General features: G+C 46.9%; 1 protein-coding gene across 3 annotated transcripts in view; it reads right to left on the reverse strand.

The window, feature by feature from the left end:
• The window catches only part of sgms1b (sphingomyelin synthase 1b), a 145,375-nt gene that overhangs the window by 1,808 nt on the left and 116,834 nt on the right, over nt 1-26,733 (reverse strand). For all 3 annotated transcript variants that reach the window (XM_072478946.1, XM_072478945.1, XM_072478947.1), the window contains 2 exons: nt 10,197-10,350; nt 4,847-5,013 (listed from right to left, as the gene is read on the reverse strand). In XM_072478946.1, the coding sequence (XP_072335047.1) occupies nt 4,847-5,013; nt 10,197-10,350 (321 nt within the window). The remainder of the gene's footprint in view (nt 1-4,846; nt 5,014-10,196; nt 10,351-26,733) is intronic.

Genomic DNA, 26,733 nt, shown 5'->3' on the forward strand with positions numbered 1-26,733 from the left:
TCACTCCCTCTATCTGTACAAAAGTATGTCATTGCATTTCACCATCTCTGCAAAATATTCTTCGTACAGGAAGCTTTTATATCAAGTAAACTGTTGCAACAATACACTGGATCTTCCAATGTTTGACACCCAGTTAACCATCTCCCTGCTCATCTGCCAGAATGTTTTTGAGAGAATCTCTCAGCAGGGGACATTCAAATTTCTTTTTTTTTTTTAAGTACTTTAATTTTTATCTCCTTGGTCACTAAAATCAGATTATGCTTTTGCATTACTTTTCATTCCTAAACCTAAAGTACCATTAGATATACAATATGTGCAAGGTCTAAGTTATTGGGACTCTCAATGATGTCAATTTTGTATGTCAAGGTTTGGGGTGTGAGGTGGGAGAAGAAAGCAAGAAGGGGGACAATGTGGAAGAGGTTAGAAATTAAGTTATATTTTATTTTTAATTATTCATGCAAGTCCAGGTGCTTTTATAGAAATTGAAGGAGGACCAGTGTTGGAGTCATTGTCTTAGACTTATTATGACACAGGAGACAGCAGTGACGACCACTGAGTTTGTGATTGACCACCATGCCATTGCTCCCTAGAATAATCCAGTCAGTTCCATTTCCCGGTCCTGAGACTGTGGCCCTGCAAGATTTTTCCATGATGTTCCCATCCAATTTCCTTTTGAAATCTTTCCACCACCGTGGCTGGCAATGAGTTCCAGGCCATTACCACTTGCTGTGTAAAGAGTTATTTCCCATACTCTCCCCTGTATCTCTCGTCCAAAAACTTAAATCTGTGTCCCCAGTCCTCGTATTTTCAGCTAATGGAACGGCTATTCTGTGTGTACCTTACCTAAACCTGTCAGATTCTTGTACACATCTATCAGATTTCCCTCTCAATCTGCTTGGTCCAAGGAGAATTACAGCAGCTTCTCTAACCTAACCTTGTAGCTAGATTATCTCAAGCAGACATTCAAATCCTCGTGGAAAAGCTGAATGTTCTAGTCTTCCTTTTGGTTTTCTGGGCGGCATGGACTGGTTGGGCCGAAGGGCCTGTTTCCATGCTGTAAACTTCTATGATTCTAAATATCTCCTGGTTCCCAGCGGGTTGCATTCTCAATCACAACCAGATCCTTTTGCAGAGATGAAATGCAGTGACATACTTTTGACATACAGGTAGAGGGAGCAGCATTTCAACCCTGCCAAAGAGATGTTTTTCCTCAAAGGAGCTTGAGACAAAGGAAGGAGCAAATAGAAGTTAACAATATTTCCAAAAATATTTACCATTTATACAAATTCAACACAAAATGTTCACAAGGAAAAAGACCAAATGGACAGGTCCATATTCAAGAACTCAGCGATCAACCTCATCAAGTATGCTACCACTGTCACAGACTTCATCATTAAGTGGGTTGAAGACGGCGCGCCAATGAAGGCAGTATGGCGTTCCCCAACCGGAAATGGTTTAACAGGGAGGTCCACTCTCTACTGAAGTCCATGTCTAAGGTGTTCAAGACAGGTGACCCTGACGTCACAAGAAATCCAAGTACTACCTCCTCAAAGCCATCAGGGACACCAAGAGACAATCCCAGTCAACACTAGAGTCCCAGGCTAACGACACAGACTCTTGTCGGTGTGGCAAAGCTTAAATATAACGGGGCTACAAAGCAAAGCCGAGTAGAATCTCTGGCAACAGAGCACGCCTCCCGATGAACTCGGGTTGCATGGTAGCACAGTGGTTAGCACTGTCGCTGCACAGTTCCGGGATCCCAAGTTCGATTCCCGGCTGGGTCACTGTCTGTGTGGAGTCTGCACCTTCTCCCCGTGTCTGCGTGGGTTTCCTCCGGGTGCTCCGGTTTCCTCCCACAGTCCAAAGATGTGCAGATTAGGTGGATTAGCAATGTTAAAATTGCCCTTAGTGCCCAAAACAAAAAGGGTTACTGGGTTACAGAGATAGGGTGGAGGTGTGGGCTCAAGCGGGGTGCTCTTTCCAAGCGCCAGTGCAGACTTGATGGGCCAAATGGCCTCCTTCTACACTGTAAATTCTATGATTCTATGACTCAATGCATTCTATGTTCATTTCGAGCAGGAAGCCAACAAACCTTTGTCAACTGCCCCAATAGCTTCACACATACCCATACCGACCGTCACAGCTTCAGAAGTCAGTGCGGCCTTCTCGAAAGTGAACCCATGGAAAGCAACGGCTCCTGACGGAGTCCCCGTTTGTGCACTTCGATCCTTCACAGACCAACCGGCGGGTGTGTTTGCACACATCTTCAACCACCCCTACTCAGCTCCGAGGTTCCCATCTGCTTCAAGACGGCCACTACCATACCGGTGCCAAAAAAGAACCAGGCAGCGTGCCTCAATGACTACCATCCAGTGGCATTGACATAGGTCATGGAATTTACAGTGCAGAAGGAGGCCATTCGGCTCATTTGAGTCTGCACCGGTCCATGGAAAGAGCACCCTACTCAAGCCCATGCCTCCAGCCTAGCCCGTAACCCAGTAAATCATCGAACCCTTTGTACACCAAGGGGCAATTTAGCATGGCCAAGCCACCTAAGCTGCATTTTCCGACTGTGGGATGAAATCTACGCAGACAGAAGGAGAAAGTGCAAACTCCGCAGTCACCCGTGAACGGAATTGAACCCGGGTCCCTGGAGCTCTGGGGCAGCAGTGCTAACCACTGTGCCATCATCTATCATTATGACATTTATCTTAATGAAGTGCTTTTAGAGGATAGTCATGAGACACATCAACTCCATACTTCCAGAACTGCCTTGATTCACTGCAATTTGCAAACCGCCAGAGCAGCTGCCATCTCCCTGGCGCTACACTCAACCCTGGAGCATCTCGACAACATGGACTCCTACGTCAGACTCCTATTCATTGACTACAGCTCCGTCTTCATCTTCAACACCATAATCCCAAGCTCATATCCAAACTACAAACTTAGGACTTGGTCCCTCCCCCTGCAACTGGATTTTCAACTTCCTGGCCCATAGACCACAATCAGTAAGGATAAACAGCGACACCTCCTCTACGGTAGTCTTCGATGGCGGGGCCCTACAAGGCTGTGCACTTAGCTCCCTATACACACACGACTGTGTGGCAAAACTTGGCTCCAACTCCATCTGCAAGTTTGATGATGACGCGACTGTAGCGAGTTGGATCTCAATCTTGAACAACGAAGAATCAGAATACAGGAGGGAGATAGAGAATCTATTTGTGTGGTGTAATGCCAACAATCTCTCCTAAACATCAGCAGAACTAGGGAGTTGATCATTGACTTCAGGAAGCGAAGTATCATACACACCCCTCTGTCTACATCAATGGTGCCGAGGTGGAGATGGTTGACGACTTCAAATTCCTATGTTTGCACATCACCAATGACCTTGTCCTGGTCCACCCACATCGGCGCCATGACCAAGAAAACATAATAGCACCTATACATCCTCAGGAAAATAAGGTAATTCGGCATGTCCACATTGACTCCCACCAATTTTTACAAATGCACCATGGAAAGCCATCTATCTGGCTGCATCATAGCTTGCTATGGCACCTGCTCAGCCCAAGACCGTAAGAAGCCACAGAGGGTTGTGAACATAGCCCAGTCCACCACGGAAAACCGCCTTTCACTCATTGACTCTGTCTATACCTCCCACCGCGTTGGGAAAGCGGGTGGCATGATCAAAGACTCCTCCCACCCAGGTTATTCTCTCTTCCGAACTCTTCCATTGGGCAGAAGATACAAAAGTCTGAGAACATGCACTAACAAATTCCAAAACAGTTTCTTCCCCGCTGTTACCAGACTCCTGAATGACCCTCTTTATGGACTAAACTGTTCTCTCCACACATCTTCTCTACTTTTGTACATCCACATCCAGCATGTTTCACCCGAGGTCTATGTCCATTAATTTACATTGTCTATTTATCGTATGTCCTATGTTTTTCATGTATAGACCAATCTGCCTCGGTACACGTGACAATAAATCCAAATCTAAACGATAAATAATGCTCACACATACACTTGTTAGAACGAGTAATTAGGGTCATTCACTGAAAGAACAATACGGCATTTTCTCACTTGGCCCCAAACACGATCTTCAAATTCTGGCCAGCGTGGCTGCATATTTTAAATTTTCACCGGAGACATATTACTGTACACAATCATGTAAATATATTGAAATTTTAGGTTATTGAGAAGGGAGGTTGAAAGTCAAATGCCATCTTAACTGTGAATTGCTGCGCTAAATGATATGGTGGACTACAGGGAGAGCAGGCTCACCTGCTCCTGGGATGGATCCGGCTCTATTCTGGACTCTCCACTGCTATTCACATCCCTCCAGGTCATACTCTCTTCTCTCTGGCTCTCAATCTCCCACTTCCCCTCCGTGTGTGCAGTGGTAGCAGCATGTGAAAGAGTCAGCACACATTAAAAATCAAGATTTCCCAAGTGGGAGCTAAGGTGACTGATCATGCATATTATATGTGGATAATAGATTTTTTTTAAAAAATTAAAGGATTCTTGGTTTAAATGTAGGATATCTTATACCAGATGTACAGCATTTACACTGCAAGGTCAAAACCAGGGCCATTTCAGTTTCTGGCCCATTCAGCTTACATCCCACAGCAGAAAACAAGCACAACATCCCAAGCATTCTCTTAGAAATCAGCATTATCCAATTTGTCCAGAGCTGGGATAGAGACTGAATCAGGCCTGGATTGACCCACATAAAATTGGCATTTCAAAGAGGACAAATATTTATATACCTACAAGGCTGAGCTTTTATTTAAACATTCCAAGAATAAACTACGCTACCAATATATCGATTCCACAAGCAGGAATTTACCTGTTGGTTGGCCATGGTATGGTACCACCAAAAAAGACGTGTAGTGATATAATATGCAACCACTACATCCACAGTGTAGTGGTCATGTGCGAGAAGAATGCAGAAAACCCCAACAATACTGAGAATCCAGCAAGACCAGTGATACCACCACCATTGCTTTGGAGAATCTGAAAGAAAACAAAATTGAAACATTTCATTTACAATAATGCTGGCAGTCTGAAACATAATCACTTGTAGTTACATAGTACCTTTAAAGTAATAAGGGAATTAAACAAATATGTCAGAGCCCTTTATAGGGTGATGTTATGGCAGATAATCAAGATTTGATCCAAGAAATAGATTGATAGAATCTTAAAAGAGAAAACCATGGCAAAGGCAGAGAGACACTTAGGGAGGGAATTGCAGAATTTAAGGCAGCCAAAAGTGTGGTTATCATTTTCATCCTCGATCTCCGGAAGGAAGGGAGCCTCAATTGGAAGGCCCCAACCCCTGGCCTACTCCTTGACACAAAGATCACACTCTCCAACTCCTGACTCCTAGGACATCCCCGACCCACCCGCCCTGGTACCCTTTTAACTGAATTTCAGTCCCAGGACTGAGCATCTCGTCCGGTCACTGAAGCGCAGTGCCTGGAGAGCTGTTGGCCAATTTGATTGGGACGGGACTTGCGTCCAAGGGCGGATGGAAGTCCTGCCTCCAGCCAATTGCTGAGCATTCACCATCCTGATGTGACCAAATGGCCACCTAAGATGGCGTCCTGCAAAGGATGCTGGGAAATTTAGCCAAGTAAAGGACAAGCAGGCTGCAGTTTAAATAAACATTGATGAGCAAGCTGAAGCCTAGACATCACAATACACAGGAAAAAGGCCATCTCCAGGAACAATAGAAATCACACTCGTTTACCAGACATAGTAGCACCTAAACTCCTTATTTGGAAAGCCTACATGCCTCCAACACTTGCAGGCATGGGCTCGGAGTGTCCACCCCAAAATCGATGCGCAGCCCGATTGGACTTGATCGATCAGGGTAATCGAACCCCGATCAATTGATTGGCAATGACCCAGAGGCCGCCCAAAAGGGGCGTGAAATCCAAGCAGGTTATGCACCACCTAAAAAGCTCTCTCTGCAGCAGCACGCAACAGCAACAAAACGGTGACCTCTACCGGCCACCACGAAGAGGACCATCATTCCACCAAACAGAAGGAAGGCCAGAGCCAGAGTATCAGACCAGACCAAAGACCGAACATCGAGGACTACAGAAGTCAAATATAGATAAAGGCCTTTATGTGTCTGGGTACTAGCTGGTCATTCTGAAGTGAAGTTAAGTTAAGGTCTAGTATGAACTTTAGTACTCTGTAAAATAACTTGCATTCGATGGTGTGATTGACTAACTGTAACATTTGATTAAACAAAGCCGGCTTGCAGTCATTTGTCCACCGCGTACGGGTTAAAGACACACTGCGCAGCAACACTGAAAATTCAGGTCTTGAAGAATATTACATGAAAAATGTCAATTCACAAGGTAACTATTTATACTGAAATAATTCATCAGGTACCACCAATATCTTCTAACATTTCACTCGCATGACAGTGCTTCTACCATCACACCATATTTTGAAGCTGATTTTTGTAAATATAATCATTTTGAAAATCTGCAGTGGGATTAGTCACTGGTGGTGTTACTCACAGGAAGTTTGAAACCCAGAGTGCTAACTTGCAATAATTATCAGTGTCTCACACCAAATACAGCTATTCTTTGACCAGTGTATTACAAATTGACTGAACCACTATCACATGACTGACAATTTTGTATATCTTATGAATACAGGACTAAACAGATATTTTGAGATATAAGATTTATCCTATCCTCCTATGACGCAACTTTGTATATCTCTTTCCAAAAAACTGTCAGTGTTTTCTTTCTTCCAATGGTTAATATCCAGTATTTATTACAATTCCCCTCTTTCCAAAATCAATTTTTCCATTACAAACTTAATTACAGAAGATTTTTCTCAAATTTACTCCCCAGTGGATTTGTAATAAATCAGTTCAATCTGGTTTCTAATGCACCCATAAGTGATCTAGTTAAGGTTGCGAAAGACACCCTAAGTAACTACATTGTAGATCCCTGTACCACTTTACAATCTTGACCCCTCTACGACATTCAACACTAATGCCAACTCGGGTTTTTCTCCATTGTGTGTCTGTAGTCTATTTCCACAGTTTGGCTCTCATGCGGTCCCATTTCTATCAATACCAACCAAATCACTATGATCCATTTGACCATAAGAAATAGGAGTGGGCCATTTGGCCCTTTGTGCATGCTATGCCCAGCAAGGAGATGATGGCTTATCTGATTGTGGCCTGAACTCCATTGCCTGCCTGATCCCTTAATCCTCAAGACTCCCTTGTCAATCAAAAATCTACCTAACTCGGTCTTGAACATATTCAATGATCCAGTCGTCACTGCTCTCTGGGGAAGAGCATTCGTTTGACAATTTGCCTATGCAGCGGAGTCCCTTCTCACGTATCCCAAGGCTCGCCTGTTCATCATTTGCATCAAGCTGGGCTTAGTTCATTGTGGTACACTCACTCCTGCTTAAACACTAAATCAGGATTTTAACTCAATCTAGGCAGGTAACGTAGTGACTACTACATTGTTTGAGGTGTTGCTGCCCTTTCGAAAAATCCCATAATGCCAACACCTTTTCTAATCAATACCAAAAAGCAGACCAGCTGGCCTTGTATCGCATTGTTGGAAGTATTTTGCAGTTGCAGAATGGTGACTACACTTGCTGCGCAGTCAGTGTACTTCAAAATGTACTTAATTGTGCATTCATGAGACATTGGACCTAAAAAGGTCGAAAAATGAAAATATTTGCTACTCTGGTTTCCCCATTTTAAAAATGACAAGCAAAATATCCCAAGGCATTGAAAGTCTACAATATATAATTTCTATTTGACAACCGGTCATCTCCCATCACCGTGAAACCTTTCCCTTTTCTCATGCTTGTGACAACAAGCACCTGGACAACAATGCACTTCAGAGAAAAAAGGCAACTGGTTCAAGACAAGGAATGGAAGAAAGGCGGCAAGAGAGTAAGGAGAAAAAGTTTGGTCAACAGCTAGAGAAAAGGAAGAACGAGAGCCCAACAAGAGAGTCACAATAATTAAGAGGAAGAACAACAGAATGAGAGCAACAAAAAAAAGCAGAATGGGGGAGGGGGAGGAGAGAAAATAGTGTGCAAAATGAGGCACAGTTGTCACTCTGATCCCTTGGTCTGAGACCACTCGGTCTATGGATTCCTAGGCAACAAACGTTGAATATCCTTGATCATAGTTGTACAGCCAGGTCGGCCAAATCAAACACCATCCACCAAGTCCAACATCCACACATGTTCCATCCAAGAATGGTCACAGTTAAGAGACTCTGGCTGTTTTATTCTCCTCTCTAACGTCAGTCGAGACTAACTATAAAAGCTCTCAATGCTGCCTGTTCTGAATGACCCATTTTCACACAGATCAGGATTAAGGCTGGGTTCTTTTACATTAGTGCACATTTATATTATACCAGTTTGTTGAATAGTTTAAAATAATTTCTTCACTGAACGGGTAGATTCTCATACATGTATTTTCGCTAAATAAATAAAAAATTATTAAAGTTTGCCTAAGTTGAACAGTTGAACCAGGATCTCAAAATGGAACCCCATTGTCAAAATGAAGGGTGGGATTTACCGACAAACCCGCCATGTGTTTTTCGGTGGCAGAGGCAGCCCGCCAGTGGGATTTACCGACCCCATGTCAACAAGGTTTCCCGGTGACTGCACCCCTCGTCGCCGGGAAACACGTGCTCCGGCATGGGACTCCATCCCACCAGTAGACAGTGACCGGAGTTAATGAAAACTTGCTTGGAGAATATTAATGGTTTAAAAACAGAGCACAGCAGAGGATATCACTGGGTTTCATTTTCAATATCACAAATCAATCTACATATTACTGTGTTGCGAGACTCCATGGATACTCACGCAATACAAGTGTTCAGAGTTCTGCTTTCAAAATGACATGGGAGTTGACCGATTAAAAAATAAACTGTCCACGCTATTACTAAAATACCATTTCAATGAAAGCAAAAGATTTCAACTGTTTTTTTTAAAGCTACAGTCACAAAATTATTTTTGGAGTGAGGAAACAACCATTGATGGAAATGTTTGAAAAGAACATATAAACGGATCCATAAATAAAAATAGGAGCATGGTTGTGGTTCCTTATACAATACCATAAGATACAGGGGCAGAATTAGGCCATTCAGCCCATTGAGTCTGCTCTGTCAATCGGTCATGGCTGATGTTTGTAACCTTAAGAGAATCCTGAATTACAACTCCCAAGTCCCTTTGTGCTTCGGATTTCCAAAGCCTTTTCCCCATTTAGAAAGTAGTCTATGCCTCTATTCTTTCTGCCAAAGTGCATAACTGTGCATTTTTCCACATTGTGTTCCATCTGCCACTTCTTTGCCCACTCCCCTAGCTTGTTCAAGTTGTTCTGCAGCATACCTGCTTCTTCAACATTAGGAATGTTAGGAATGACAAAAAAATCAACATGGCAGAACATTAGACACAATGATGAGGTTCCCCAAGCTAATTTCTACTCAAATTATAAACTTCTTATGCAATCTATATGAATTTAAATGGTGAGGTCTGAATGTAGAACCATTTGGTACCTAATCTACACTATTAGATCACTTTCAAGTTCAACATATCTGACATCAAACTGCAAGGTTCATTAAGACCACAAGGAGGATAAATAACAGTAAACAGAACATTGGATGCAATAGGATACATTTTCCCCCCAAATTAAGATTTAAAGTACATTGCAGATCTTGTAGCATTAATACGCCAACGATTTGTGAAATGTGTGGGTAGTCTGTTCCGTGGACAGCCAATTCCACTTTGGGATGCATTTAACATGTTCAATGTGCAAAAAAACTAGCGAGTAGCCAAATCTTTATCAGTTTAAACCTATTTACATTCTACAGAGACCTATGACCTTGTACTGTTACACATATTTAGAGAAAGCTTGCACTGAAAAACTGCAATATCAAGAAATGCTTCCTATTGCCAGTGAATGCAGGGTATACAAGCTCCCTTATTCCAGCAAACGTGGGATCTAAATCTGTTTAAAGCAAACATGTGTCAGAAGCACTTGAATCTACGGTCTGTGACCATTCAGTACCTCCCCCCCACCCAAGTAGGCATGAAGGATCAGTGAACTACACCATGAAAGAAGCACAAATACGTTCAAAATTTTAAAAGAAAAATGTTCAACATAAATTTTTAAAACGGCAGAAACTTACACTCTTTGATAAATAAGTAGGTGAGTGTTAGCATAACAGTGTGGCCACTGTACAGGTAGTCTCCACACATGGTGTGCGCCCCTGTGATTGACAGCCCACCTCCAGCTATCATCTTCATAATTCTCCTAAACTGTGCTTCCACATCTCCAAACAGCTGCAAAATGAAAAAGAAAAACAATGTCTTAAATCAAACTGAAATAAAATTACTCGGGCTAATCAAACGTTAAAACATGGAAAATGTGAAGTTACTTGGTTCTTGCAAAAGACTGCCGTGAACCACAACAAACTATTTTTTACTGAGCTGTCCACAGCAACTTTGCTCCAATGAAAGACACAGTTGAGAGTGTTCAAAGGGGGTATTCTCTGGTACGGCAAGACCTTTAATGGTCCAGGACTCGTGTACGATCATTCTGAAGTTAACGGCTGCAAATATGACACCACGCTGTCTGGTTCCTTCCCCAGCAGTAGGTTCTCCACTTTGTTTATCTGTATAAACAGGTTGTTGGCTCAGCATGTGACCAGATGCGCTCTAGTAAGCCTCAGAAACCATCTCAAAAGGCAGTTACCTTGCAGTGCGTGATCACAACTCTCTTCAGTTGCTAGTCTCAGAATGAGTGACATTAGCTTTACTGGATTTTTGTTTGATTTGCAGACTGCAACACAGGACAGGGTTAAAAAGACAATGTGCCAATGTATTTTTTTTTAAAACAGCTTTCACATGCTTTTCAGATGTACTGTGACTTGAAGCATCCAAATTTTTCAAATCAATCCAATTTTTATATTTATGTGGCTCTGATTTTGAATGATAATGTTTCTGGGACTGGGACCAAGAAACAAATAATAAAATTTGGTGAAAAGGAAGAAATGCATTGGATCAAATGTTTGGAAAATCAGTGCAAGTAATGTAACATCACCAAGAATAGGTCTGATTTCTGAAACACACCTTTTAAAGGAAAATTTCAACTTTGTGTTCAGCATATATTTAATAAATATTCAGCATTTAGATATTCATATGAAGTATGTAACATATGCCCTTCACAAAATGACAATTTACTGCAAGACAATAATCCTGTCCTAAAATATACTTGGGAGTGGAAAAGTAAATTTGCACAGCCACTGAGAGATAAATTTAGCTTTTGAAAGGAGGAGGCAATAGCTCACCCCAATTGGAAGAGAAATTAATTGACGAGCCTGGTCATATCTCCGTAACATTCTTGACCACTAGATTTTAAAAGGACCATTTTTCTTTTTGATTAAAGCTGCTATCCTAATTGGGACAGCACGGTAGCAGAAGTGGATAGCACTATGGCTTCACAGCGCCAGGTTCCCAGGTTCAATTCCCCGCTGGGTCACTGTCTGTGCGGAGTCTGTATGTTCTCCACGTGTCTGCGTGGGTTTCCTCCGGGTGCTCTGGTTTCCTCCCACAGTCCAAAGACGTGCAGGTTAAGTGGATTGGCCATGATAAATTACTCTTAGTGACCAAAAAGGTTAGGAGGGGTTATTGGGTTACGGGGATAGGGTGGAAGTGAGGGCTTAAGTGGGTCGGTGCAGACTCAATGGGCTGAATGGCCTCCTTCTGCACTGTATGTTCTAAGTTCCAACATTTGATCCATTTCACTTTGTAGAACAGAATGTGAAAAAATTGGTCTTCACAGTATTCTCATTTGCATGGTGCTGGAATAAGGGAAGGATGCAGTTTTCTGCTTTAACAAACAACTCTAAGAATAGAGTTAAATCCCATTACTAAAACCTCGACTCCCATAAATTGGGCAATTTGTAAACTAGCTCCAGAATAAGAAAAATTACCATGGGTGCTGCTGAATGTCCTGCAGGGAAGGAAACCTGATCTGGGTTGTGTGATTCACTCTTTATATCCTCTAAAATTGCCCAATAAGCTGTATAATTGTGAAAACAAACACAAGGTGGTCAACAATTCCTTCTCGGGGAAACAGGGGGCTGGCAATAAGCACAGCCTTGCCAGCCACTCAAAGTACAAACTCAAATGAAATCTAGGGCCTCAGCATGACTCACCCCTGTTATAATGATTGTTATAATGGATGCGTGCTAATTTCTTCTTGCATGCAATCTCATTTAATCATATCTTATCACCTCTAGGATTCAACTGACAACAGTGATTATATAATCTTTCAAATACATGTGGTGTCTGCGTGGGTTTCCTCCGGGTCCTCCGGTTTCCTTCCACAAGTCCCGAAAGAGTGCTTGTTAGGTGAATTGGACATTGTGAATTCTCCCCGTGTGTACCCGAACAGGCGCCGGAGTGTGGAGATTAGGGGTTTTTCATAGTGCTTCATTGCAGTGTTAATGTAAGCCTACTTGTGACATTACTAAAGATTATCATGTTTTAAAATATTTTCGCTGGCTGAAAATGATGTGGCTATTCTGTTGATCTTGCTTTTCAGCAGACTCAATAGCTGCTAAGTTGATGTCATCCAAGGTGATCAATTTCCAAATATTCAAAGAGATACAATCACAGAATTATTACGGTGCAGGAGGCAGCCATTTAGCCCTCCATGTCTGCACCAACTCTCCAAACGAGCATTATGACTTAGTGCCATCCCCCTGCCGTTTCCCTGTACCCATGCACAGAAACAATCATCTAATGCCCTCTTGAATGCCTTGATTGAAGCAGCCTCCACCACACTTCCAGGCAGAGCATTCCAGACCCGAACCATTCACTGTGTCAAAATGTTTACTCAAGTTCCGCGTGTATGCTGAAGACACACAACGTTACCTTCCTTCATCACCACTTGATCCCAAGACTGGTTGCGAAACAACAGACCATTGAGCAGACCTCAATGTAGGTAAAACTGAAGCCCATTATTTTGATTTGCTGTTGATCCTTGTAGCTCCACGGCTTTCAACACTACTGGTCAAGCCTGGTGCTGCAAAACCTAGCCATAACTATGCAATTTTGAGTTGACTTCCTTAGCCTTTACCAGCTTCTTTATCAAAACCACCTTTCCCACTATTGAAACATTTCCCATGTCAGCCTCAAATCTCCCCCATGGTCACCAACATTCTAAACAACACACTTACTACAGAAAGCCCGATTTCTTTCATGTGTTCCAGCTGGCCTCCCAATTTCCATCTGCATGAACTGCGGCTCAAAGGGTGATGAACTTGCATCTATGTAATGCCTCTCATCTAATCAAGATATCCCAAAGCACTTCAAGGCTACTGAAATACTTTGGAAGGGTAATCACTGTTGGACTTTAGAAAAAAATTGGCAACCAATTTGCACATATGATCTCAAACAGCAACAAGGTGAATGACTAATCTGTCCTGATCTTGGTGGAGGGATGTACATTGGTAAAATTATCGCTCTTTTGCGATTAGTGCTATTTGATCTTCCGTCCACCTTTCTGCACCTCACCCATAGAACAGCACCTCCCAACAATGCAACATTTCAACAGCACCAAGTGTCAGCTTACATTTCTGGATTGGGACTGTATTAATAACCTACAGATTCGGAGGCAAGAGTGCGATTACAACCTCAAAGTCACTGCCAATATCAATAGCACCCATTTAAAGTCTCACACTCTACTATGCTAGCTTCATGTGGAACCTGCAGATCAATTTCAAAACTTTGACATTAACTTTGAAGTACCTCCATGAACTTGCCCCAATTTGACAACTTTCTTCGGCCTTGGTTCCACTTGCACACTTACTCCTTGGATAACGGTTTACCCATTGTTCCCCATCCTCTTCACACACTGACTGGTGGCCGCTCTTCAGCTACTTAATCTTCTGCCTCTTGAAATCATCCTCCCCACATTCAAAAACCTGCAACAGACTCTTTTTTTAAATAACTCCCTTAACCCCATTTCTCCACTCCATTATGCTTAATATTTTCCCTGCAGGTGTGCATTTCATTCACATTTTTATAATGCTCATGGATGTCTTCCCAATGTTAGGAATTATGGTGTTCCTTATTGCTTATGTTTGTATCACTGCTCTAAAAACTGAACAACTTCATAGCAATGGGCATCATCAGCACCACTTCCAGCGGGCAGATACAAAAGTCTAAGAACACGCACTAACAGGTTCAACAAAGCTTCTTCCCCACCCCTACCAAACCCCTGAATGGCCCTCTTATGGATTGAACTGATCTCTACACACATCTTCTCTACTGAGCATTGCTACACGCTGTATGCTTCACCTGATATCGGTGTCTATGTATTTACATTGTGTATTTATTGTATGTCCTATGTTTTTTCATATATGGAACAATCTGTCTGGGCTGCACAGCAATACTTTTCACTGTACCTCAGTACACGTGAAAATAAATCAAATCCAAATCTAATCCAAATTGTAACTGGTTTATTTCATAAGACTGCCACTACTGTATAACGGACAGAATACCCTTTTTTCCCCCAACTGCTGTTAATTCTGTGCACAACTTTGGTGGGTCAGGATTTTATTGTTAAAGGGAGCATAGCATCCCTGATCTTACCCTCTAAACTATGGCCAGTGGCACTTGCCCACTTGGCTCAGGATTCTTTGAGCACATATCCAAGGCTGATACTTCAGTTCAGTGCTGAGGGAGTGCTGCACGGTTAACACTACCATCTTTGTAAATATGCTAATGCCCTGTCTGCCTGCTAAGGCGGATTGAAATCAGACTTGTCCAAACCTACAGGCCACAACTCAGCCCCTCCAAAGCCTCTGTATCCGGTTTAGAGCCAGTGTTCAAACTACGGATGAACCTGTTAGTGCGTGTTCTGCATGGGGCTGCTCCTCCAATCACAGGTAATTTCTCTCCCACATCTGCTGCTGATGGGGTGGGCGGTCATGCAACAGAATCCAGAGATTGGGAGTGAGCTGGACACATATACACCCTACCCTCCTCCACCTCCTTCCCAAAAACCTATCCACAAAGCAGATCAGGAGAGGGGGAAAACCCAGGCTGAAAAGCAACCCACTTCTGACCTCTGCTTTCCACCTAATGTGCCACATGAGTGTTAGTTAAATCCAACTCCTTCGGCCCTGGTCTCCAGGACTTGGGGCCCAGTCTGTCGCTCTTGAGCTCTGCTTCTTAAGCAAAAAAAAGGTTGGATTGGTTAACTCTGCTGCTTGGTACTTTTTAATGGTCAAACTAATCACTCTTATTCGAACATAATTCTATTGCTTTCGTTTTAAATCATGTTTAATGTTGTGCCAAACCTCATCTTGAAATTCTCTCATTGCCTACTTGAGGGAGAAAAAATTGTAATGTTATCGTCCACGTGAAAAGGGTGGACAAGCCTGATACAAACAATCCAGCACATTATGTAAGCAAGGACAGGGGAGTTTTCCAGGTATCCTGCCGAACACTGGCAAAAGCAGATAATCTTAATGATGTTTGTGGGGCCTTGCTGTGCACAAATATCAGCTGACATCTTCATTGACAACAACTGCATGAAAGCCACTACATAAATACAAGTTCACCCTTCTTTAAAATTAAACTGACCTCTCTCACCACTGTCCATCGCAATGTTAGAACCCAGTGATTAAACCCTTGCGATAGAAATCATTGAAAAACGCAGATGGCACATTTCCGTACAATTACAACACAGCCACATTATATATAGGTAGATCAATTTTTGTCCATGATTTACAACAGAAAATCCCAAGAGTGGCAGGGGAAGAGCAAGGATCAAATGGAGAATTCTTGCCATATCCACTAGTGTCTGGATTGGTAAGTAATACAATTCTATTGTGAAACAAACCAAACTGTAGGGCTGGAAATACAATGCATGATCTTTGCAATGCCAACTGAAACAACCCTCCAGTGAGCAAGAATGGTAAATATATACTATGTACCATTTATGACAGGGATGTGAGCACTAAACAATGTGCATTTAAGCATCTAAGAGAGTGGTTGGGGGTGGGGGGGGGTAAATAGGAGAGGCAGGATTATTCATTCAATGCTGAATTAATCTCTTTTATATTTTAATCCACAAGTAAATATATTGACATGCACTAAGTGCCAAAACCTATAAGGTTACGGACCAAGAACTGGAAAATGGGATTAGGCTGGGTATAGTTTCTCAGCCAGCAGAGAATCGGAAGGCCTCCTTCTGTGCTGCAAATTTCTATGATTCTAAATCCACTTGCAGTTCATAAAAATCTTTCTGCACGAGGGTCGTCAGGCGTTCCAGGTGAACCAGCAGAAATCCATTTCATTGGTGCTCGACAATAGAACTTGTGCACCTCTGGGAATACAGCAACTCAACCGACATGAAATCAAGTTCACATTTAGCCTGAATTTTCTTCCCTGCTGAGGAGTCACTCTCCTCAGTCCATTACGTTCTCAGATGGAATGAGCAAATGCATAACAGAAAGAACTGCTATTACATCCTCATCTGGTTAACATGGGCGTGTCTTTCCCACGGTAGTGTGCTGGTAAATGAATCAAATATAAAGTAGTATTTCCTTGTTAATGAGGTCGAATTCTCACTGAGTTAATTAATTCCCTCTACTGCAAACTCAAAAGCAAAAAAATGTAACCTGTCGTAGCAATAATAAAACTTGATTGCAGCCAGTGATTGTAACTACAGCTGTAAGTCAAATTCAAGTAGAATGTCTCCAAGTACAATATTCACTAGGCGGCTAAAACTAGAAGGACGCAGAGACAGACACGTAGATGACAGCTGCTTAGCCAGCGTGTTTCACTCTGACTTATTCAAAGCACCCCAATCTACAATGTTATTTTACCGTATGAAATATTCTGCATCAACCATTTACTGCAACAAAGAAATAGAAAAGAACAAATGTAGAGATAGCCGATGAAAACTACAAATAAAATGTTAACAGCTAATCCCTCAGATTATAATTTATGGATCATTCATATATAGTTACTGGCCAATTTCTTTTGTCTATTCTAATTTTTCAGGCTTCAAAAGGAATTAATATTTCAAAACATTTTTTGCTTTCTTTAAGGAAGAATCCTCGGAATTGAATTTGCTTCTTCCCCATCACTCAAGAATTAAAACATTCAAACTCAGCATATTAAGTGGAATCTCTAAGGTTTGAAAAGTACCACATAAAAGTCAACTGAATAAGATAAGAGCCTATGGTAGTATATCAGCATGGATAGAGGATTGGCTAACTGATAGAAGAGAGAGAAAAACAATACAGCACAGGAACAGGCCCTTCGGCCTTCCAAGCCTGTACCGGTCATGATACTAACCTTGGCCAAAACCCTCAGCACGGCCTTAAAGAACAAAGTTGGGATAAGAGGGACACTTTCAGGATGGCAACCTGTAATTAGTGGAGTGCCACAATTATTTAAAATATATATTAATGACTTGGACGAGGAAAGTGAATGCACTATTGCCAAAATTGCGGATGACATAAAAATAGATGGGGAGGCAAGTGGCGAGGATGCCACAGAGAGCGTACAGAGGAATATAAATAGGTTGGTGAGTGAGCAAAAACTTGACAGATGGAATATAGGGCGTGACTCTCCGCTCCCGCGACTAAGTGCCCACGCCGTCGTGAACGCCGTTGGGGTTCACGACGGCGCGAAACGGCCCCGATCCCGACCGATTCAGGGCCCGAAAATGGGCTAGGATCGGGCCGCGAGAACTCGGGGGGGGGGGTGGCGGCGGCGTGTTGCGAAAGCTGCGTTGTCACCACGCGACGCCCGAATGACGCGGCGCTGCGTCGTAAATGGCACGATCCGCACACAGAGGACCCGGAGGAGAAGAAAGAGGAAGAGATGGCTGAGCCCCGACGAGCCACACCGAGGTTCCGGGACACGGACCTGGACACTCTGCTGGATGAGGTGGAGCACAGAAGGAACACCCTCTGCCCAAGACGTGGGCATCGCCAGCCATCCAGCGCGGTGAGGCGCGGTTGGCGTGAGGTTGACACCGCTGTCAGTGCTGTGGGGCAGACCCCCCGGACCGGGGAGCAGTGTCGGAAGAAGCTGCACGACCTCACTCGGGCTGCCAGGGTAAGTGCCATGAGGGTGCCCCCAGGGGTCAGGGTGCCCAACGATTTACTCGACCCACATGAGCCCCGGGACCCCCCCTGGAGCGATGCCATGGCGTTCTATCTCCTGAACCAGCAAAAATGTAGTTTATACCTGCACGTCCTGATGAGACCCGCCTAATTGTAATGCTTTATCCAACCCCCCCCACCCCAGGACAAGACAGCTCACAACCAGCGTGAGCGTTTGAGAACTGGAGGGTGTTCCCCTGTGCTGGACCCGCTAAATGTCCACGAGCAGAGGGCCCTGGACCTCGCTGGGGGATCCGCTACCCGGGAGGTCGCGACATGCCAGCTCGGAGGCGCAGAAGCAAGTGAGAGAACCCTGCATGTCCTCACCCCCTGCCCCCCCGCAACCCATCATAGTCTCCCTCACACATTGCCCACTGCAGCCTCGATCCCCTCCCCCCTCACACTCATGCCACTGCACCCCTGCTCCCCCCCCCCCCGTCACACTGTGCACCCACCATCACCATACACCCGGCCGCCGAACGTCCAGGGACGTCTCGGCCAAGAGACAGCGGAACATCGCCAACGACAAGCGCACCCAGGGACACACGCCAGAGGTTGGCAGTCGGTCAGCCAGGAGGGCAATCCTCTCAGTATGGGACGCAGGACCGGGACGCCACACCACCGAGAGAGACAATAGTGAGGGGCACAGGGCGGACATTCATGAAGAATCGCACATCACGGCCACACACTCTGTGGATTCACCTGGAGGTCAACACGACATGGCCGGCATGCAGCTTGCGCCGGGCCATGAGTGGGAGGAGAACAGACAAGAATTCCTAACGGACGATGACCTCGAGCTTGCGGCACTGCTGTCTCCCACACCATCCACCATCGCAGAGGCACTCACCTCAGTTGGGCATACAAGTGATGAGGCTCCCGGGTCACGGTCTGGTGCGCACCCCACATCCAACCCGGTACAGCAGGTGGAGTTTGGAGCAGCTGAGGGGCTGGACGGTCGGAGGGCAGCCCAGGCCCAGCAAACAGCTGCCACCCAGACGGTTCCCGGGTTCCTGGATGAACTTGACCCATCCGGACAACCGATGCATGTGGACACCCAGGGACTGAATAACGGGATGAGGGTCATCTTCCAGGACCTGCACACGCAGTTGGAGGAGTCCATCCGCGTTCAGGAGCAGGGAGTGGTGCCGCTCATCGCAGCCACCCAGGCCGACACCGCACGGGTGGCGTCCGCGGTGGAGGCAATGGGTGAAACGGTTTCGGCCATGGGTCAGGTTTTGCAAGGTGTTGGGCTTAACGTGCACGCGTCATCCATGGCCCAGCAGAGGGCTGCCCTCTCACAGGTAGCCATGCGCCAGAGCCAACACGACATTGCCGCCACTCTCTGGGCCCTGGCTGAGTCTCACCATGCCACGGCCCGGTCCCAGCAAGCGACGGCACAGTCCCAGCAGTCAGTCGCGGAGAGCATTGACCGCCTGGTGTACGTGATGGATGGCGTCGCGCACTCACAGGTTGAGATTGCACAGTCCTTGCCAGTAATGTCGCACTCCCTGGGCTCCGTCTCGGCGAACATTCGGACCGCGGTCGATCCCGCTGCAGGCCTCCAGGACTGGCAGCGCCAGGTGTCGGTGGTGCGACGGGGCATGTCTCAGATCGCATCGCCGTCCCACAGTGAGGCCCAGGGGCCACTGGGCTCCCCGAGGGAGGAGGTGGTTCTGGGGCCTGTCCCGGTAGCTCCATCAAGTGACGTCCCGGTACACTCGGCCTCCCCCTGTTCCGTCCCTGGCGCATCTGGTGGGCAGTGGGCAGGTCAGGGTGGCACAACGCCATCCAGCACGCCGGCCGAGCAGCCTGGCCCATGGAAGCCGGGCCGCCCCAGGTAACGCGTGCCGACGGGGAGCCATGTCGAAGGGCGTGATTCTCAGCAGTCCGCCTCCACTCCTGCTGTACCATCTGGGAACACACCTAGACGTAGTGGTAGGGCCCGTAAGGCAAAGAAGTTAGGCACGGGTGCAGGGCACAGTTTAGTTGTAGGGGGTAGGGCACCTATGTTAATCACACAAATAAACTCACTGTTGAATTTGACTTGTAAGACTGTGCTATGTCCAGTGCCAGGGGGCTCGTGAGGGTGCCCGATTGGCTTAGTGGTATACGAGCGCTTCAAGGTCTGTTACGGATGTGCTGACCCTTTCCCCCCTGCCTCCCATAATCGGACACTGTTGTCCTCGGCACACCGACGCCAGCCACCCCACACGGGCATGTGGTGAAATATCCGTCAGGAAGGCTGTGACCACCGGAGTGCATGGTTCAGCTATAGCCATGAGTCAGACCTCGGCTGGCGAATCTGAGCACACAGCTCATCGCAGAGTGCGCCGTCATCATTCAACATGGCACTGTTCACACCCGCTTACCCAATCATCACTGTTGTGCAATCCCTTAGTGCCGCAATGGTAAGGTGATGTGGAATTGGTGCCGTGAACGCGGTGCGGAGGTGGGGGGGGGGGGGGGGTGCTGTGTGGTGCCCGTGTGCAGGAGTGACGGTGCAAGTGGCAGTGTTCAGCGAATCACAGTGCGTGGACCATGCAGCCACCAATGCGTCGCATGCCCGCTGTCCACGGCGGTGGCGTCGTGCAGCCTCCTGGACGTAACCAGCACCCGGGCAGTGTATGTGTCCTGCGCCCCTCCCCCCACCCTGATGCGTGCCATCAGCCTCCTCCTCCGCATCCTCCTCTTCCCATCCCCCTCGTTTGCTTTAGCTCCGGTGCCGTCGGGTCCTCCCTCCGACTCCTCCAACAGGTCATCTCCCCTCTGCATGGCTATGTTGTGCATTGCACAGCAGACCACAACCATGCGACCGACCCTATCGGGATGGTACTGCAGGGCCCCTCCGGATGGGTCCAGGCATCTGAATCGCATCTTCAGCAGTCCGAAGCACCGCTCCACCACATCCCTGGTTGCTGCATGGGCCTCGTTGTATAGGCTCTCCGCGTTGGTCTGAGGCCTCCGTATTGGCGTCATCAGCCATGACCTCAACGGATAGCCCTTGTCGCCAGCAACCAGCCCCTCAGCCAGGGGGGGGGGGGGGGGGGGGGCGCATCCATCGAACATTGCGGGGATGAATGACTGTGCCAGAATGTAGGCGTCATGCACACTGCCGGGGTACTTTGCGCACACGTGCATGATCTTCATGTGGGGGTCGCACACCACCTGAATGTTCATGGAGTACGCGCCCTTTCTGTTCATGAACATTTCCCTGGTTTCTGCAGGTGGGCGCATGGGGACGTGCACACCATCGATGACACCCTGGACCATTGGTATCCCGGCCACCTTGGCGAATCCACGTGCCCGTGCTTCCTGCTGTGCTCGGTCCTCGGGGAATTTTATGTACCTGTCCGCGATGGCGTACAAGGTGTCGGTCACGGCCCTGATGCACCTGTGGACCAATGCCGGTGATATCCCGGAGAGGACCCCGCTCAGTGCCTGGAAGGAACCGGTCGCATAAAAGTTTAGGGCCACCGTCATCTTGACGGAGACTGGCATCACGTGTCCTCCACCAGTTCCAAGTGGTGCGAGGTGCGCCACGAGGTGGCATATATGTGCGATCGTCTCCCTGCTGAACCGTAGTCTCCTCCTGCATGTGATGTCCGTTAGGGCCTCGAACGACATTGTCATGGTACACCCTCGGCCTTACTGGACGCCTGTGGCGCCCTGGCACCACCATCAGTGGATCCTCCTGCTCCTCCTCCTCCACTTCCTCCTGCTCCCCCCAAGCACTTCCTCTGCATTCCCCGCCGTCAGGGGGTCAATGTTCCCCTCGGCATCCCCCTGTACATTCGGGTCCTGAGCGCCTGCGGCCTGCGCGGCGACGACGGGCCACTCCGAGGCCATCCCCTCTGCTGCACCGGCAACCGCTGCATCTGCAGCCACTGTGGGCCGTCTGATTCTACACTGCCGGATGGCAAACTCCAGAGCTGCGGCTCCAACCACAGCAGTAACATTGCTGTCTTGTTGGCATACATGGTGTGCTGCAGGAGGGTGGGGGGGGGGGCAGAGAAACAACATGTTACACGGAGGTTCTTCCACACCTCGCCAGCCGGGTTGCATGGGATACCTGTGTGCCCCGGTGGGATGGTCGCGCTGCAGATACGCACCCAGCCTAACATCTGGTCACTGTCTGCGTCCAACGGTCAGTTCACACCATACTCCTCACCAGTGTGCCAGTCGCCTGTGCCCATCAGCCACACGGCAACCTGCGGCCGTGTCCTCGTCACCGTCCTGCCATATCAGGGCGGCGGACATGTGGCATCCGCGGATGGACGATACCATAAACACTCTCCCTCATCCCCCCTCCCACCTGCACACTCTCCCTCATCCCCCCTCCCACCTGCGCACTCTCCCTCATCCCCCCTCCCACCTGCACACTCTCACTCATCCCCCCCTCCCACCTGCGCACTCCCTCATCCCCCCTCCCACCTGCACTCTCCCTCATCCCCCCTCCCACCTGCACTCTCCCTCATCCCCCCTCACACCTGCACACTCTCCCTCATCCCCCCTCCCACCTGCACTCTCCCTCACCCCCCCCCAACCTGCACTCTCCCTCATCGCCCCTCCTACCTGCACTCTCCCTCATCCCCCCTCCCACCTGCACACTCTCCCTCACCCCCCTCCCACCTGCACACTCTCCCTCACCCCCCCTCCCACCTGCGCACTCTCCCTCATCCCCCCTCCCACCTGCACACTCTCACTCATCCCCCCCTCCCACCTGCGCACTCCCTCATCCCCCCCCCACCTGCACTCTCCCTCATCCCCCCTCCCACCTGCACTCTCCCTCATCCCCCCTCACACCTTCACACTCTCCCTCATCCCCCCTCCCACCTGCACTCTCCCTCATCCCCCCCAACCTGCACTCTCCCTCATCGCCCCTCCTACCTGCACTCTCCCTCATCCCCCCCTCCCACCTGCACACTCTCCCTCATCCCCCCTCCCACCTGCACACTCTCCCTCACCCCCCTCCCACCTGCACACTCTCCCTCACCCCCCTCCCACCTGCACACTCTCCCTCATCCCCCCTCCCACCTGCATACTCTCCCTCATCCCCCCTCCCACCTGCACACTCTCCCTCATCCCCCCCGCTGGCCGCAGCCTTCTCGGGGAAGCCGACCCGGTCTCCAGGAGCTGCGGAACAGTCCGCTCGCCTCCTCACTGCTCAGCGTCAGCCAGCACGACTGGCTGACGACTTTAAATAGCAGGTGTGAACGGCGACGGCATGAACTGGGGTCACAGCGTCGGGACTTCGGCCCATCCGGGCCTGAGAATAGCAGGGGTGGCGGAGAATCGCCATTTTGGGTGTCTCGGGCGATTCTCCGGCCTGCTCCGCGCGGAACCCGATGGGGCCTTTCTCGCCGCTTGGGTGAATCGCGGGAAGGCGTCGGACCGGCGTCGCTGGGAAAAATGGCACGCCAGGCGATTCTCCCAACTGGCGCAGGAGTGGAGAATCGCGCCCATAATGTTGGGAAATGTGAAGTTATGCAGTTTGGTAGGAAGAATGAAGGAGCTGAATATTATTTAAACACAGAAAGACTGCAGAAAGCAGAGGGATTTGGGGTTCCTCGTGTATAAATCACAAAACTAGCATGCAAGTTCAACAGGTAATTAGGAAGGCAAATGGAATGATGACCTTTATTTCGAAGAGAATGGAGTATAAAAATAGAGACATCCTGCTAAAACTATACAAGTTAAACTACATCTGGAGTACTTTGAACAGTTTTGGTCCCCTGGCAGTAGTTTGGCCTGTACTTACTGGAGTTTAGAAGAATGCAAGGCAACCATATTGAGGCATATAGAATTGTCAGGAAGCTTGACAGGGTAGATGTTGAGAGGATGTTTCTTCTTATGGGAGAATCTAGCACCAGAGGACATAATCCCAGAGTAAGGGGTTGTCCATTTAAGACAGATGAGGAGGAATTTATTCTCTCAGGGGGTAGTGAACCTGTGGAATTCTTTACCGCAGAGGTCTGTAGAGGCTGCGTCGTTAAGTATGTTCAAGGCTGAGATAGACACGTGTTTAATCAGTTAGGGAATCAAGAGTTATGGGGATATGGCAGGAAAGCGGAGTTGAGACAGCAGTGCCAACCACTCCAGGGACCCAGGTTCAATTCTGGCCTTGGGTGAATATATCAGCAATGATCTCATTGAACGGTGGAGCAGATTCAATGGGCCGAATGACCTAATTTTGCTCCTAAATCTTATCGTCTCACATGACTAATAGTTTCAAGAAAATTTCAAAACTTCTCTTTCCCTCCTGTTGAAAGCTCAGCTCAGACACCAAATACACAAACTCACAGCAACAGGGCAATTCAAATGCCAAGTGTACTTCCATTACTGCAACATCAACCCTATTCAAGTGTCTGAAGAGAGCAGCAAAAGCAAACATGGGTCCCTTTGAGATCAAGACAGGAGAAATAATAATGGAAAATAAGGAAATAGCAGGAGTTATGACAAATATTGTATGTCCTCACAAAAGACGACCAAAAAAAACAAAACTAATGACAAATCAAGAAGCTATTGACAGTGAAGAAAAAGCATTGGAGAAATTAAATTGACTCAAAGCCAACAAATACCCTGGACTGGAGGACCTATATCTAATAAAGTGGTGGATACACCACTGGTTGCGATCTTTTAAATTTGAGATTCCGGAATGGTCCTAGTTGATGGGAAAACAGCAAACATAGCACACTATTCAATGAAGCAGGGAGCTATAGGACAGTTAGCATGAGATCAATCAGATCAAAGATGTGCAGTTAGGTGAATTGACCATGTTAAATTGCTCCTTAGTTTTGGCACAGCAGTAGTCAGCACTGTTGCTTCACGGTGCTATGGGCCCGGGTTCGATTCCCGGCTTGAGTCACTATCTGTGCGGAGGCTGCAGGTTCTCCCAGTGTCTGCGTGGGTTCCTCTGGGTTTCCTCCATAAGTCCGAAAGACATGTTTCTTAGGTGAATTGGACATTCTGAATTCTCCCTCGGTGTACCCAAACAGACACCGGGCTGTGGTGACTAGGAGATTTTCACAGTTTTCATTGCAGTGTTAATGTAAACCTACTTGTGACACCAATAAAGATTATTTTTTAAATGTGCAGGTTAGGTGGGATTATGGGGATAGGGCATAGGTAGGCTGCTATTTCTGAGGGTTGGTGCTGAATGGCCTCCTTCTGCCTGAAATGTATGAAGTCAGGGAAATGCTGGAAACCATTAAGGCGATGACAATTGGGCACTTAAAAGGATCATATGATTTGACACAGCCAAAATGGTTCTCTGAAAGAGAAATCACATTTGACAAATCGATTAGTTTTTTGAGGATGTAACTAGCACGGTAGCTAAAAGGGAATCAGCAGATATAGTAAATTTGGATTTTCGTATGGTATTTGACAAGTGCCACATAGAACATTACAGCGCAGTACAGGCCCTTCGGCCCTCGATGTTGCGCCGACCTGTGAAACCACTCTAAAGCCCATCTACACTATTCCCTTATCGTCCATATATGTCTATCCAATGACCATTTGAATGCCCTTAGTGTTGGCGAGTCCACTACTGTTGCAGGCAGGGCATTCCACACCCTTACTACTCTCTGAGTAAAGAACCTACCTCTGACATCTGTCTTACATCTATCTCCCCTCAATTTAAAGCTATGTCCCCTCGTGCTAGACATCACCATCCGAGGAAAAAGGCTCTCACTGTCCACCCTATCCAATCCTCTGATCATCTTGTATGCCTCAATTAAGTCACCTCTTAACCTTCTTCTCTCTAACGAAAACAGCCTCAAGTCCCTCAGCCTTTCCTCATAAGATCTTCCCTCCATACCAGGCAACATTCTGGTAAATCTCCTCTGCACCCTTTCCAATGCTTCCACATCCTTCCTATCATGCGGCGACCAGAATTGCACGCAATACTCCAAATGCGGCCGCACCAGAGTTTTGTACAGCTGCAACATGACCTCATGGCTCAGAAACTCAACCATGAGTTGAGTTAACCTGGGTGGCAACTTTCAGGGATCTATGTACATGGACACCGAAATCTCTCTGCTCATCCATACTGCCAAGAATCTTACCATTAGCCCAGTACTCTGTCTTCCTGTTATTCCTTCCAAAAAGGTTGCTGCTCAAGATAGTAGCTCACACTGACAGAGTAACAACATTGATAAAGGGTTGGTTAAAATACAGAAAACAAAGCAGGAATGAATGAGTCATTTTCAGGTTGCTAAGCTGTACTAGTGAGGTTTCCATAAGGATTAGTGCTGGTGTTCCAGTCATTTACAATCAATTTAACCTTAGCAATGGGAACGCGTTTAAAATAATCCCAGAAAATACTAACTGTCATTTGGACATATGTGGATGAATTAAGGAATGCCAGCACAAATTAAGGGCAGATCATGTTTAACTAACTTAATTGAGCTTTTTGGAGAGATTGATGAGGGTAATGCAGGTGATTTGTGTAAAACCGGCCTGCAAAGACATTTATGTCACATAATGGACTTGTCAGCAACGCTGAAGCTCATGGAATAAATGAAATAGTGAC

The sequence above is a fragment of the Scyliorhinus torazame genome, chromosome 16 (genome assembly GCF_047496885.1).
Source record: "Scyliorhinus torazame isolate Kashiwa2021f chromosome 16, sScyTor2.1, whole genome shotgun sequence".
NCBI classification, from domain to species: Eukaryota; Metazoa; Chordata; class Chondrichthyes; order Carcharhiniformes; family Scyliorhinidae; genus Scyliorhinus; species Scyliorhinus torazame.